General features: G+C 41.0%; 1 protein-coding gene across 2 annotated transcripts; it reads left to right on the top strand.

Moving 5' to 3' along the window:
• Nucleotides 1–1,019: 1,019 nt before the first annotated feature.
• sel1l (SEL1L adaptor subunit of ERAD E3 ubiquitin ligase) lies at nt 1,020–12,888 on the top strand. 2 transcript variants are annotated; one of them, XM_034150469.1, is made up of 21 exons: nt 1,020–1,569; nt 1,719–1,756; nt 2,683–2,878; nt 4,703–4,870; nt 5,132–5,237; nt 5,546–5,708; nt 5,839–5,892; nt 6,014–6,073; nt 6,161–6,242; nt 6,354–6,508; nt 6,998–7,054; nt 7,145–7,213; nt 7,582–7,659; nt 8,273–8,335; nt 8,493–8,580; nt 8,802–8,950; nt 9,051–9,216; nt 9,830–9,904; nt 10,094–10,266; nt 10,714–10,857; nt 10,988–12,888. In XM_034150469.1, exons 1-21 carry the CDS (start codon nt 1,482–1,484, stop codon nt 11,285–11,287), a joined length of 2,472 nt encoding a protein of 823 aa, XP_034006360.1. In that variant the 5' UTR covers nt 1,020–1,481; the 3' UTR covers nt 11,288–12,888. The 2 variants fall into 2 exon arrangements, with proteins under 2 accessions (XP_034006360.1, XP_034006361.1); XM_034150470.1 differs by having other exon boundaries at nt 10,714–10,842; nt 10,988–11,287.
• The last annotated feature ends 1,757 nt before the right edge of the window (nt 12,889–14,645 follow it).

Genomic DNA, 14,645 nt, shown 5'->3' with positions numbered 1-14,645 from the left:
ACATTAACTTCCCTTTCTCCACCAGTAGAGAGCCATGCTAATTTCCTGCGAGAATTAATGGCCCTAGTCAGTCAAATGGTCAGAGTGCTAATGGTTTTAGTGGGGCTTAAAAGTGCCTGTGTCAAAGTGCACTGGATAACTATGGATCAGACACAGACTCGACGTAATGGAGCACAGGGACTTCCCATATGTTCAGAGTTGAAATCGATGCTGTCAGCAATAAAAACCAAGGGTGGTCGAACAGTGTTTTGGATTTAAATGCATTAACATTCTGAGGTTCCTGAAACATTATGGTAACAGAAACATTTAAACAATTTTTTTTTGTTAAAGTACTTATTTTCCTAGTGTAAGGTCTATCCATGAAACCAACGGATATACTTGTAGTCTAGCAATTTATCAAACAGTAATAATTAAACCGAGTTAACAGTAGTATGCTCGTGAAAAAACATTCTTCAGGGGTATTTCTTTGTTAGTAAGATTTCTAGGTTTCTGATGTTTCTTGAGGTGGATAAACATAGGCATGAGCCTACTCATACGGTGGTTTGAAGAGAGCAATCCTACAGCTTAAATGTAATATTTTACATATCTCTCTAAACTAATTGTGATAAATATATCACAATTAGTTTAGAGATTCCATTTTACCATATCTCAGTTTGTTTACGATTGCTAACCCACTTGTTACGGTACTTGTCTCATTTTGTCAACTCGAAAAAACACACAAGCCAAATATGACACTTGGAAATAAACAATTCAGGTCCTTTTTCAAAATGGCTTTTCTGCAACAAAATAATACACATGCTTTACATTTCGGATTCACTGTGTATGCACTGCAACCCCCTCTTATGATTATCTTCTTAACCTGTATTGGTGTCGTGGACAAATCGTACAAACCGGACAAACCCATCAACTGGAAACAAAATTGTGTACGCACCTGATTCGCTGATACAGCTTAGGTGCCCGCTCATTGGCTACTGTCAAACGGAACGCACTGTGATTGGTCCAAATGAGGGAATAGGAAGTGTCGATCAGTAGTAGGAGCTTAACATGGGTAGCTAAGTAGTATCTGGTTAATATAAATCAAAAGCCTTGCATGTCGCTGTAAAACTTGGATGATTGAGAGTACCGAGAGGTAGTAGGCAACCATTTATTACACTAAGGAGTTGCGTCTCATTCATATATTGCGCTGTTTGGTTGGTCTTTCGTGTGGCTATGTAACACTAGCGTGTTAGCTAGCTAACGTTAAACGTCAGTTACTACTCTGCTAGCGCAGGTTGAATTGAAATCTGTTAGCTTGTTTGACAGCCACAGGAGCTAAAGTCAACCAGGTTTTATATCAAGACAACACGGTTCCGTTTTGTTGAGCGTCGGAGAGTTTATTTAAGCTGAATATTATAGTGTGACCCAACTGTAACTGAATGTTTGGCGATAGAAGTAGCAGCAGCTACAGCTAGCAGAGCGTTAGCTTGTCAACATCAACAACAATGGGCTATAAAAGGTATTTTAAGACGGCAAGAACCTTTTATTTGTTCACCATTCTGCTGATAGTCTTCGTCAAAGGAATAACAGCTGGTAAGTGTGACATTCAACTGTTTAATATGTGCGCAGACAGAAGTGTCTACGTTTCTTCAACTGTTTCAAGCTGCTGTTTATTTTTAGCTAACAGATTCATCCATCTCAAGTTTACACTGTGTTTACTCTCCCTTATTAATACCTTTCAGATGAAGAGCAACAGGGGAACGACGGGCCAGAGCTAAAGGTATGTCATGAGCTATTTGATAATGATCCTCATATCAAACCCTGGGGATCAATGAATATATTTATGTTGCATGTGATGCAAACAACTGTTGATATAATTGCAAAGGTTATGTTGATACTGAGAGATGTTTACACTACAGCAATGGATTGATTCAAGACTATCCGAACTACTACCTAAATATGTATTTTAAATATACTTAACTTAGGTGTTAACTAAATGCTTGAGAACATTTCCAGAATACTTCTACTAATCACACTTTGGTACAATTGCATTTAAATATACCTGTGTCTCGAACTCGTCGAAACATTTGGAGATAAGACACAATATATTCTTACATCACATAATTACCAATTGACACAGTACAAAACAAAACACAGGTACATGTGTATGTTGTTGGAGTGTGCTTCTGTTAAGCAGCTTTGAAATCCAGTGATCTGTTTCTCATTTGTTAGGGTTAGGTCAATATGACCTGGCAATTGCGCAACTAAAATAAATGTTAACAATGTAAAGGAGAAACACTTGAGGCCGTAATAAGAGCTGATGACCTTGGGATACTTTTAGTGTAAAAAACCATCATAGCTACATGCATATCCTGGTATATTAAAGGACGAGGAAAATAGGGCTAACTTTGTATACAATTACAACATATGAATATGTGTGTGTACAGATTAACTTCTACAGTTGCAAGCAAATATTACCTGTAATATGTCGAAGGAGTGGCCATCAAGTATATCAACTTAAGCCGATACAATACATATTTAACTGGCTCAAGTTTACCAGAAATAACTTTCAGTAAATGTTAAGTTTGCAAATTACCTGTACATCAATTGTTCTGTAACACAACCAGCCATGACTGCAGTATCAGAACCTGTACACAACCTGCATTTCCGGTTTCCTTTGCAATAACATCTCGGTCATCTCTCCAGTCTTACCATGACCCAGACGCTGAAGAGGAAGACGTCCGCCTGGCAGGGGATGTTGTGGGCGGTGCCTCTGTGATCTCTCGTCATGAAGTCTCGCAGCCAGAAGAGGAGAAACCGTCACCTGAGGAAGGACTGGAGGGAGAGGAGAAGGAGGACCTGCCTGAGCAGCCTCCTCCTGTTGAGGAGAAACCCAAAGAGAGTAAGGACTGAAAATGTATCTTAAACGATAAACTCTAAATGCTTCATTAGGTGCAGCAACAGAGGTTTAGTTAGTTAGCTAGCTTTGCACTCAGTTCAACCAAGTACGCAGAATGCTTAAACATGGCTTAATGTTGAGTGCAATTAGTTGTAGGGCTGCACAACTAATGGATATTTGATCAAAATAAAAGTGCAATATTCAGATTGCAGGAAGTACAATATTTGTTAAAGGCTAAATATAAACTATTCTACAGACCATAATCATTTAATATATCTTTTATAAATGTCATTGATGATAATGATACAAAACATTTAATAGCCCCAAAATCGTGTTTCATATTGCAATAGGTCAATATAATGACAATAAGTTGTTTTGTTTTTTAAACGTGCTACTCTGAATGTTATGAACTGAATTTGAACCTCTGTATTTTAACTACCAAACACATGCTCTTGTTCCTGGCGATGGTATGTTTTTCTTGGCTTTTGAAATGTCTGTGTGAGACATGAGCTGGCATTTCTTCTGTCACTGTTAGCTCACTGACTTTTGAGTAGAGTGGTTTTTGCCTGTCCAATTAAAGCAAGGAACAGATGGAATAGTGGAGCAGCTTTGAGACCTTTCAACAGAAACTGCGGCTGCATGCAGTTGCAGGTAGAAAGGACAGGATACATACTAAAATACATTTATTATTATTATGATGCTTTTAAAGCAGGTTTTTTGTTGTCTATCCTTTAAGGCTTCCCATAGTTGTAATAAGAATCTGTTTTTACGGATGAAGAGTTGTTGAGTTTTGTGAATGTTGACCTGTTTTCACTTTTGCTGACTCTGAGCTGAGGCGTGTGTTTGTGGTTTCAGGGCAGAGGCAGATTGGATACACGGTTAAACCCCCTGAGAAATTAACAGCGCCTCGCACCTGTGGCTCCTCTTGCAGACAGTTACATCATTTGACCTGGGGATTGTTTGTCAGCTTCCTGCTAGCATCTCACACACATAAACTAATGAGCTTGTAAGATGGGCATTTACAAGCAGTTATTAGAATTAACAGACTTTGTTTGATTCATTTGAATCTATTCATCTCTAATTATTGTTTCAAGGAATTAAAATAAGCACAGCAGACATGTTAACATATTATTTGTGTCTTTTTACAATTATGAGTTTTATTTGCACTCAATACAAACTATTTCAAACTAAATAAAACAAACAGACACACAGGAGGAGGGGGAGAAAAGGTGTATACAGAGCATTTTATTGGATATCACAGCATAGTCTATTTGAGTATCTTGATTATTATTATTATTATAGTATGTTTCTAAAAACACAGGACAATTTGCATTGGGGGATTTCCCTCTTGTTTCATTCTTGTTTTACAGTCTAAATCCTCTCACACTTCTAGTGTCTGTCGCACAAACCATGCATATCTGCCATACACATTTGTATATGCCAGATGGGGCAGGAGGGAAGGGCAAACCCTGCAATCCAAAGCCTTTATCCAGAGAAATGGGTGGTTTATTATAACAATATTTTTATGTTGAGAAAAGAAAGCTTGTTAAAGTTATACCCAGCTACCCACCTCTTGGTAATGGTCTTTATATGCCCAAAAAAGCAGTTACCTTGAATTATTTGTTAATGTTTTATACAGTACAGAGATTCCTAGGCCACCAACAATATTTGAGATGTGGCATGCAATCCTGGCTAAAACAATCATTTTTAATATTTCAAATGTACCCCACAGGGTTATATTTTTAATAAATGTTTACATATGTTTTCATAAAACATCCAGTTATTTTGTCTTTTTCTTTGATGTCATTTTATATTTTGTTCATACAGTTCCTGTGGTGAATGGTGGTACAGCCCATGGAGAGCCCTGCATCTTCCCCTTCCGCTTCATGGACAAGGAGTACTCGGACTGTACCACTGACGGACGGGGGGATGGACGGCTGTGGTGCGCCACCAAGTACCACTATGACTATGAGAAGAAGTGGGGATTCTGTGAGAGTAAGTTAACCTAATACCTTAGCTGCTATATCCCAAATGATAGCCGGTATTTTGAAGTCCCATTGAAAATAAATAGTTAGAACTGTTTACTAATCTTTATTTCCTCATCAAATGAAAAGCCTTTAAGAAGCTCAACACCTCCCTTTGAGTGCATTATGGTTTCATTTTGTGAATTACTATTGCCCTCTTCACTACCAAAGATTTGAAAACGTATTTATTTGTAATCTGCATTCTTCATTGGCTTCTCTTGTGTTCCCTCAGCGGAGGAGGAGGCGCAGCAGCGACTGCAGGTGGAGGAGACGGACGAGCAGTACCTGACGGTGCTGCGCATGCTCAACTCCACCACCAGGAGGACCCAGAAGAAAGAGTGAGTTTCTATTTCTTTTGTCAAGCTTTTGAATATTCTGTTTTCATATCGTCTATATTTCTGTACACACATTTGGATATGTGTATAATAAATGGTGTTATGAAATAATTCAAGTTAAAACAACACTATAGGAGTAGTTTAGGCCATACCTGTTTTATGTGTGCTTCATTAGCACGAGACTTAGCCCGGCACATCCTTGTTTGCTTAAGATCTCATCATGGTCCTGTTAATGTACACAAGATTTGTATTATGCCTGTGTCAATCTGCCTTTACTCACACCACCTCTGCTTCTACATCCGCTCTTTCAGATTGTACGAGAAGCTGCTGAAGATAGCGGATAAAGGCCACCAGAAAGCCATGGAGAAGGTGGCGTACGCCATGTTGTTTGGAGACTACATGAGCCAAAACGTCACCATGGCCAGGGAAATGTTTGAGAAGCTCGCCGTAGAAGGCTCGCCTAAAGCCCAGACGGTAAAGATCTCATATAAACATGTTAAGGTGTCACTTTGGAAAAGATATTGCAACCCATTTTGACCTGACATCTTATCAAATGCCCTCAGAGTCAGCTGTGTAACATGGTGCTCTGTTTACCTTTCCACAGGCTCTTGGCTTTCTGTACGCAGCTGGACTTGGAGTTAATTCCAGTCAGGCTAAGGTACTTTAGAATCTGTATAACTGATTTTATGTCTACTTTGGACAAAACTGTAAAATAATGTAATAAAATTGCTCAATTTCTAACCATTATTCACATATTTCCTACATTCTCTGTGTGCCAGGCCCTGGTTTACTACACTTTCGGCGCTCTGGGTGGAAACTTGGTAGCCCATATGATCCTGGTGAGTTTCTTTTGTAAGTGGAGCAAGGACTCATTGTCGTTATTTCCTAAGTATGGTAAAATGACATTCCTTTTATTTTGTCCTTAGGGATACAGATACTGGGGAGGTGTGGGTGTTCCCCAGAGCTGTGAGTCAGCACTAACACACTACAGGCTGGTGGCAAATCAAGGTGAGCATCTAATCCAATTATATAATAAGATATTCAGGCGTGACGTCTCTTCCTGGGCTCATCACTCTTTCTATTCCACCTGCCTCATCTTCTCCCCCTCCCCGCCTCCAGTGGCCAGTGACGTGTCTCTGACGGGGGGCTCGGCGGTGCAGAGGATCCGGCTGCTGGATGAGGTGGAGAACCCGGGGTCCACCAGCGGGATGTTGGAGGAGGACCTGATCCAGTACTATCAGTTTCTAGCTGAGAAAGGAGACGTGCAGGCTCAGGTAAACTATCGTATCATCATTGAGTGTTTGTTCAATGCAATGCAGGGATCTGAATCAAATGTAGTGGTCGTATCAGGGTTAGTTGTTGAGAAGAAAAGATAAATACATCTGAAGCTATTTCTAGAACTTCGGATAAAGAAATATAACTATGTGCAATGCGGAGCCTCATTGTGTAGCCTTGTATTTTGTATATTTAAATTCTAACTTTGACCTGGTCTCAGTGTCTTCTGACCATTTTTACAGTTTTTGAATTCATCTCACGGTAAGGAAGCTGGGCAACAGTTGATATTGGTCATGAAGAAAGTTAATATTTGGTCAGAATATACATATTTGACCTGCATTTGAAACCCATATTACATATATTTAATTGGAAAAAACCAGGCGTCATTGTGTGAATGTTAATGGTCAATCTGAAATGGGATTTTCACATCTATGTAACTAATCGTGTTTCACTCACAAGTTAACCAAGTTCTTTGTGTCCCCTGATAGGTGGGGTTAGGTCAGCTACACCTGCATGGAGGACGCGGAGTAGAACAGAATCATCAGGTACATAAAACCATTTTTAACACATTTTTATTTTATTGTTTTAGTTTTTCCAGCGTTTCATATATATTTCTGATGCCTCCTCTCCAACAGAGGGCGTACGACTACTTCACACAGGCTGCAAATGCAGGGAATACACACGCTATGGCTTTCCTCGGCAAGGTGGGTGAGATCTGTGTCTATCAGCCTGTGGGAGGGGTGATGGGTTGATTTACGAGTTTGTAATGACAGCTTAGTTACAGTTGTTTTCTTTTACACTGACAAGCAAGCTGGACATTGTTTCTTTACCATAACAACAAAAACTTCAGCTTGTCCAAAATCGTCTCTCTACCAATCTGTTTCACTTCTGACTTTGCAAACATTATAAATAAGTCTCCAATTCTGAATAAGAGCGAGTCGGAGAGCAGAGAGATGCAGCCCAAGATATTCAATCCAAAATAAATATTGCTGAGATGATTTGGCATTTCTGTTTATTAGAGGGCGGTGCAGTGCATTTGTATTTAATCTGTCCCTCCTTGTGTCCTTTTCAGATGTACTCTGAAGGCAGCGAGTATCTCCATCAGAACAACGAGACAGCCCTGCAGTACTTTAAGAAGGCCTCTGACCTGGTGAGCACAAAGCTGTACACACACGCTGCTATGTTCATCTGAACTGGGTCATTTACACCACCATTGTAGGGAAACCAAAACTGAAGAAATAAACAAAAATTGAGAGATTAATGTTGCAGAAAGAAAAACTGAAAGTATAAAATCTCAAATGTAAGACACTTGAAACAATGGTGGGTTGTTATTAGGCTGATACTACTTTGCATGGAAAGCAATGCGGTTTCTTTAAAAAATACAAACTTATTTCCTAGTTTTATTCTTATGAATGTGTAAACATAATTTCAGAGAATATTCTTTCACTTAAAATTCTCCGTTTTTTCTCATAAATGTATCAATGAATCTCAGTTAATGTCCAAGTTCTTTACTCGTAACTTTAAGATTTTAATCTTGAATTTACAAGATCTAAGCTCTGAATTATTATTATTATGTCTTTACCTTTTAATGGCCTCAATACACCATCATAAATGTACCCTTTAGTGTTTGTATGAGCGTTATAATGACAGTTATTATTCAAGAGAAAACGGGTTTCTGTTCCTTTGAACTCTTAGCTGATATGTTATTCAGTTGTGATTCACTATCATTAATATCTTGGATGCATTCCTTTTGAATTAACCAGGGTAATCCAGTGGGACAGAGTGGCTTAGGCATGGCCTACCTATATGGAAGAGGTGTACCGGTGGTAAGCAACTTTACACAATACAATCCTTTTCTAAATCATGTCTACGTTTATTATACACTTTTGATTCTAAGCCTTTACTCTGTGTTGCTCACCTGGAAGCTACTCCCTCTTGCTCAAATCAGAGATGTTTGAAAGTGTGTGTGATGTGTGTTTTCAGAACTATGAGCTGGCCCTGAAGTACTTCCAGAAGGCAGCAGAGCAGGGCTGGGTGGACGGACAGCTGCAGCTGGGCACCATGTATTACAGTGAGTGCTTACTTAGTGTGTGTATACTTGTGTTTGTGGTACACAATGTGTCACGGCCTCTTCATAGCGTCTGCTTGCTGTAAATATTGAACTGCATCTGAAGATCGAATAACCAGTTTCTATTTGGCAGCCCTCGATCTCTTTCTCTTGAATTTCTTCTCATGATATACACTTTCATTTGATTCACTGTTTGTAATCCTCCTCTTCCTGTCGTTCCTCAGATGGCATTGGTGTGAAGCGTGACTACAAGCAGGCGCTTAAATTCTTCAACCTGGCCTCCCAGGCGGGTCACATCCTGGCCTTCTACAACCTGGCCCAAATGCACGCCACCGGTACCGGAGTGATGCGCTCCTGCCACACAGCTGTGGAGGTGATTATAATTATATATACTCTCTGTTGGATGTGACTCCGCTGTTGCTTAGACCCAGATGTTTGTTGTGTCATACCATGTGTGTGTATCTCTGTTGCAGCTCTTCAAGAACGTGTGTGAGCGCGGTCGCTGGTCGGAGCGTCTCATGTCGGCCTACGGCAGCTTTAAGGAGGGAGAGCCGGACGCCGCGCTGGTGCAGTACCTGCTGCTGGCTGAGCAGGGCTACGAGGTCGCCCAGAGCAACGTGGCCTTCATCCTGGACCAGAGTAAGAGAGAGCAGGACATTGGTATCATGGCAGGAAGGAAAGGAATTGTGTTTTAGTTGAAATCCCATGATATGTGCATAAGGCGCCAAGTCAATAGATTGGCACTAGCAGCAAAATCATTTTAAACGGTTCATTCAGCATTAATATCTTAATAATACACTACTGTATATAGTGTAAAAAACATGTTATGTATTGTAGTACAATGTGCACATTTTTACTTTAACTCCCTTTGTTTATATATGTCTTTATTTAATTTTTTATTGCACATTCTTACTTTTCCCTCTTATTCATCAAACATTTTTATTTAATTATAACAATTAATTATGTTTTATGAAAACCAATTTCCTCCAGAGTAAATATAGAATTCTGATTCTCAAACAGTTTAGTTATGCATTTAAAAAAAACGTTTCTATAAGCAAACATTCTTTAAACAATCACAGTTGGTCAGCTTCTTGGTATGCAGCAGCAGCAACATTGCTTTAGTGAAACCAATTTTGGGGCAAATTGTGTGTTTTTTATCATGCAAACTCCCTAAAACAGTTGACATGCCAACAACTATGGGAGAAGCAACAACATCCTAACCTTTCTTATTTCTATGAATTGTAACGCACAGAAGGTGTGAGGATCTTCACTGAGAATGAGACCTACCCTCGTGCTTTGCTCCACTGGACCAGAGCTGCGGCACAAGGTGAGTACACACACACACACACTCACACTCACACTCACACTCACACACACTCACACTCACACACACTCACACTCACACTCACACTCACACACATACACACTCTCAAAGTTGGGAATCCATGTATAATTGGTTAACATTACAAAAAGTAGTTGAACCTGGCTGCTAAAAAAACCTAATTCTCATTCCCAGGTTACACTGTGGCGAGGATAAAACTAGGAGACTACCATTTCTACGGCTACGGGACGGACGTGGACTATGAGACGGCGGTCATCCACTACAGGCTGGCCTCAGAGCAGCAGCACAGCGCCCAGGCCATGTTTAACCTGGGGTACATGCATGAGAAGGGGCTGGGCATCAAACAGGTGGGAACAGAGCTTCACATCAGATGGTTTTCAATGGTTGACTCATAATCACTCATCACATTATTGTTCATGTCTGGTCTGTCTCAGAAATCTGATTTTTCCAGTCAAATGTCCATACAGCAGAACACACCACAACATCCCAGCGAGACACATACATGCACACACACCAACACACACATTATGTTGTCAATGCTGAAGTTATTTAGCATTTTACAACAAGAAGGTCCTTTTCTTTTGGTGCAGCTTTTGAGGAAATGTGTGTTATTGATTGGTCAATTTTTTTTCTTTGACCATACAATTTCAATTTTCCATAATAGAAAAGTTCCAAAAACATCTCTGTATGCTGTCAAATATACTAGAAAGAAAATGAAAAATGCATCTCATTGCAGAGTACAGTTGGACACCGGACTGATTTATGATTGAGAATTGTTTCTTGTTGTTTTGCAGGACATCCATTTAGCCAAGCGTTTCTACGACATGGCGGCTGAAGCCAGTCCTGATGCTCAGGTCCCGGTGTTCATGGCTCTGTGCAAGCTGGGCCTGGTTTACACTCTGCAGTACCTGCAGGATCTTAATGTGAGTGATCTTAATGTGAGTACTCGCACTGGAGCTGGGACAATTTGGCTTTTAAAAAGAAACTCTTAATGTTAATGCAACCAAGTTAAAAGCCACTTCATTAGAGGGAAATGTAATGTCTTTGTCCTCCCTGTCCCCCTGTCAGTTAAAGGAGCTGATCACTGAGGTGGACCTGGACCAGCTGCTGGGCCCAGAGTGGGACCTCTACCTCATGACGGTCATCGCCCTGCTGTTGGGCACGGTCATCGCCTACAGGCAGCGCCAGCACCAAATCATAGTTCCCCCTCGTCCCCCTGCTCCCGCCCCTGCGCCCCCGCCTCCTCCCAGACCCCCTCAAGAGCCATCGCAACCCCAGGCCGAGCCCCAGGACCAGGGGGACGCCCAGGGCCCGGACCAGGGGGACGCCCAGGGCCCGGCCCAGGAGGAGGAGGAGGAGCAGCAGTGAGAGGAGGCCAGCCGGAGCGAGGGCAGTGAGAGACTCTCCGTGGAGCAGATGGCGCTCACTAGCTGAATACCTGCTAGCCTCAGCGCCACTCTTCGCTCCACAGCTGACAGATAGTGACTGCTGAGCTCTGCAGTCCCACATCTCCCTCTCTCCTTTTAAAATGAGCTGGTCCTGTGCTGAAGAGAGACAGCGGGGGTGTTTCTGGACAGAACAGAGTGCTGGGGGAGGATAACACAGACTTGGGACTTGCTAGTCTGTGACTCAGGACACTGCCAGAAGAAGCACCTGTGCTCTCACCATGACAAACAGCTCTTTGGTTGCCAGATCAAAGGACGTTTGGACTAATCAAAATAGTTGGAATCTAAAAATGTGCGTTAGTTTCTTCTCACTTTCCCATTTTTTTTTTTTTTGTGGAGGAAATCACACTCAGCGGTACTGCCTCAATCCTAATTTAGAAAAAAAATATCAGGCAGGAAAATGTAAATTCAGATCATTTTTATTTGCTAGTTGGTAAAGAACGTTTTTGCATGTGTCGTCTGAACATTTTGACTTTCATTTTAGCCACTCTTTATCAGAGTGAACCAATTTGCATCGCAATAATGCGTTATTTGTTTTGTTGATATGTCGGGTCATTACCTGTTCACACCTGCAATAAGAAGAAAGGAAAATGAATTTAACATAATGTGCTCAAATGTTTTAAAGCCATGTGATGTCATTAGAATGAGAGCGAGTAACCTCTAAAGCAGTGTACTTGAATGGATAGGATATCTGTGCAGGATAGATGATTTAATACTGAGCACACAGATTGAAGTGTGTTTCAATACAAAATGGCAGATACAAAGAAGGAGAAGCTGCTTAATCCTCATCCCAGATGCAGATCAAAATGAATGAGTCTTTTTGGGGAGTGAAATCGTAGAACATAGGCTTTTTAAATATTTAAAAGGATAAAAAAAACAAATGAAAATGATCTACACAGTGAAATGAAGCAGAGAACAGTTTTTTTTACTATTTTATTTCATCGACAGGCTTTATTTTCATTCTAGTTGTCGTCATATCAGTTATTTCTCTCAACCCATTTCCGCCTTCTTTTTAGTTTATTAAGAATTAACTAGCAGAAATTGGAGCAGCCTTAAAGAAAGCAGCGCCTCAAACTCTGAATTGTCTGTGGATACTTGTTTTTCTGTGTGTTTGGTTACATAACTTGTGAGAATATTCCACCCCCTCACCAAAAGTCCAAGTTGGATTTCTGCCTACACTTTTCAGCTCAGATGGACTCTGAGAGATGAAGCCATGGTTTAGGCCGTACAGTATTTATCCAAACAACATGAGGGACTTCTGATTTTGCCACATGCAGTTTTCTTTCTGTTTAGTCCATGTGTTCAGCTCCACAGTACATGCTTGTTGTTAGTTATTGAGAGGTGATCCGCCAATATGTCTGCATGAAGTCAAAAAGGGACGTTGATGAGAAATGATTCCGAACACACAGTTCTCAATTTGTCTAAAAAAAGAAACACTCGGTCACGATTGTCGACAAGACTGCATTTTTACCATCACAAATACAAGTTTATAAAGAAATTAATAAATGATATATGGATATTTAATGGATGTGAATGTTTTCTTTATTGTTTGCTATAAAAGATAAGTTCTTCACAAACTTTATGATATGGAAAACCTATGAAATGTTGTTATTTTTGTTGGGTTTTGTTTTGCTGACGTTGATAGTTGGCTCTCAGTGGACCCCCAGCTTGTCACTCCGCTTTAGAGGGTGGGGGGGTCAAAGTGACAGCACTGTACTGCTGAGCATCACATTGTGCAGTGTGTAGGGGGAACCCATTGACTGGTCCATACGCACTACTATGGAGCGGCTTTGGATTGCCGTGGCAACATGTATGCTCACGTCCTGCTGTGTCAAAGGTAAGTGCTAGAACAAGCAGGAGGGCTGTGCGCCTATTTACCATTTAACTGCCTCTAAAACCGGGCCTGTTATTAGACAGAGTGTTTATAGTGTGCATAATATTGTAAATACATTTATATAAGTAAACACTGACATGCTTTCTAAAAAATACTTTTTTAAATGACATTGTTTAAACAATGAACATGTGTTAAGAACTGGCTTATTAGGCTAGTTGAAAAGTTTGGATTAGTAAAAGATGTTTATCTCTTAAGGCAACGACTGGTGGTGGGAGTATGAGGAGGGGATACGACACTACAGCCAAGAGGCCCTCAACAAGGTACTGTGTTCACCAGGTTTCAGCACTGAACATGTTAATGTGTCACGGTCAAACACCGGATAATGATACAAAAGTATTGTATATTGTATATGTTATTTTTCTCATGGCAGTCTATAATTGTGTTTTTATTTTGGAACACCCACCCACTGTGACCAAAATGCTTTTCAAAAGACAATTGGACAAAATGGAAACAGCTAAATGTAAAAAGTGGTTACCCGTTGACTTTTTATACACACACAAGAGGCAGGTTATCATTTTATAAAAACTGACTGTACACACGGACCAGCAGGCATGTTGAGAATGTGCACACACTGTGAAAACGTAGCTTCATAAGGTATCAACAAGTCAAAGGGTCCATATTCTGCTCATTTTCAGGTTCATATTTGTGTTTTTTGCCTCCACTGTGACATGTTTACATGCTTTAATGTTCAAATGTTTTCACCCATTGTCTGAAACCAGAACCCAGTCTGCTCTGATCACTGTTAGCAGGCTGGCTCTGCTGTGATTGGTCAACCACTTAAAGGGATCTGCCCCTTAGCCTATACAATGTGTTGGAGCGCTAGCCAATAGAAGCAAGAGTGTTAGTAGTGATGTAGAATAATAGAGCCTCTTTAAAGGAGAAATAAAGAAGATTAAGACCCCGTCCACACGGAGACGAAAACGAACCGAGGTCGATATCAAAAATGTCTTCCGTCCACACGGAAACGGCACAAGAAACGTGTCCGTCCACACAAGACCGCTCGACCCGCTGGAGACGCTGTAGTACATATGCCGGGCCTGTAAGTGGCGCTGTACTTCCGCCACAAAATACACCAAAAGCAGCAAATAAGACCCTCCGAGCATGGTTGCCATGGTTGCCTGGTTGCCCTTCTGGTTATTCTCCGCGGTGCCACCGCACGAACGCAACCCTATGATCCGCCATTGTTGTTGGCGAAACACATCAGCAATGACGCGGGGGTGAGCAAGAGAGGTGGGGAGAGGCGGGGCTATGATCGTTTAGGGCGTACACACAGTGCCGCAAGCGTTACGTTACCAGACCTTCCCACTTTGGGATGCGTTATCGTTTGAGGGCTCCGTTTCCGCTGTTCCGTTACGGCCTCGTGTGGACGAACCGTCCATACGATAAA

The sequence above is a fragment of the Trematomus bernacchii genome, unplaced genomic scaffold (assembly GCF_902827165.1).
Source record: "Trematomus bernacchii unplaced genomic scaffold, fTreBer1.1, whole genome shotgun sequence".
NCBI lineage: Eukaryota > Metazoa > Chordata > Actinopteri > Perciformes > Nototheniidae > Trematomus > Trematomus bernacchii.
The sequence above is the reverse complement of the archived record's forward strand: the minus strand, read 5'-3'. Positions and strand labels throughout refer to the sequence as shown.

Excerpts from the sequence above, each read along its gene's own strand:
- sel1l (XM_034150469.1), top strand. The coding sequence starts at position 1,482 with ATGGGCTATAAAAGGTATTTTAAGACGGCAAGAACCTTTTATTTGTTC. Across the intron at positions 7,214-7,581 it reads CTATGGCTTTCCTCGGCAAG|ATGTACTCTGAAGGCAGCGA; the intron begins GTGGGTGAGATC and ends TGTCCTTTTCAG. Across the intron at positions 8,951-9,050 it reads CCTGCCACACAGCTGTGGAG|CTCTTCAAGAACGTGTGTGA; the intron begins GTGATTATAATT and ends TCTCTGTTGCAG.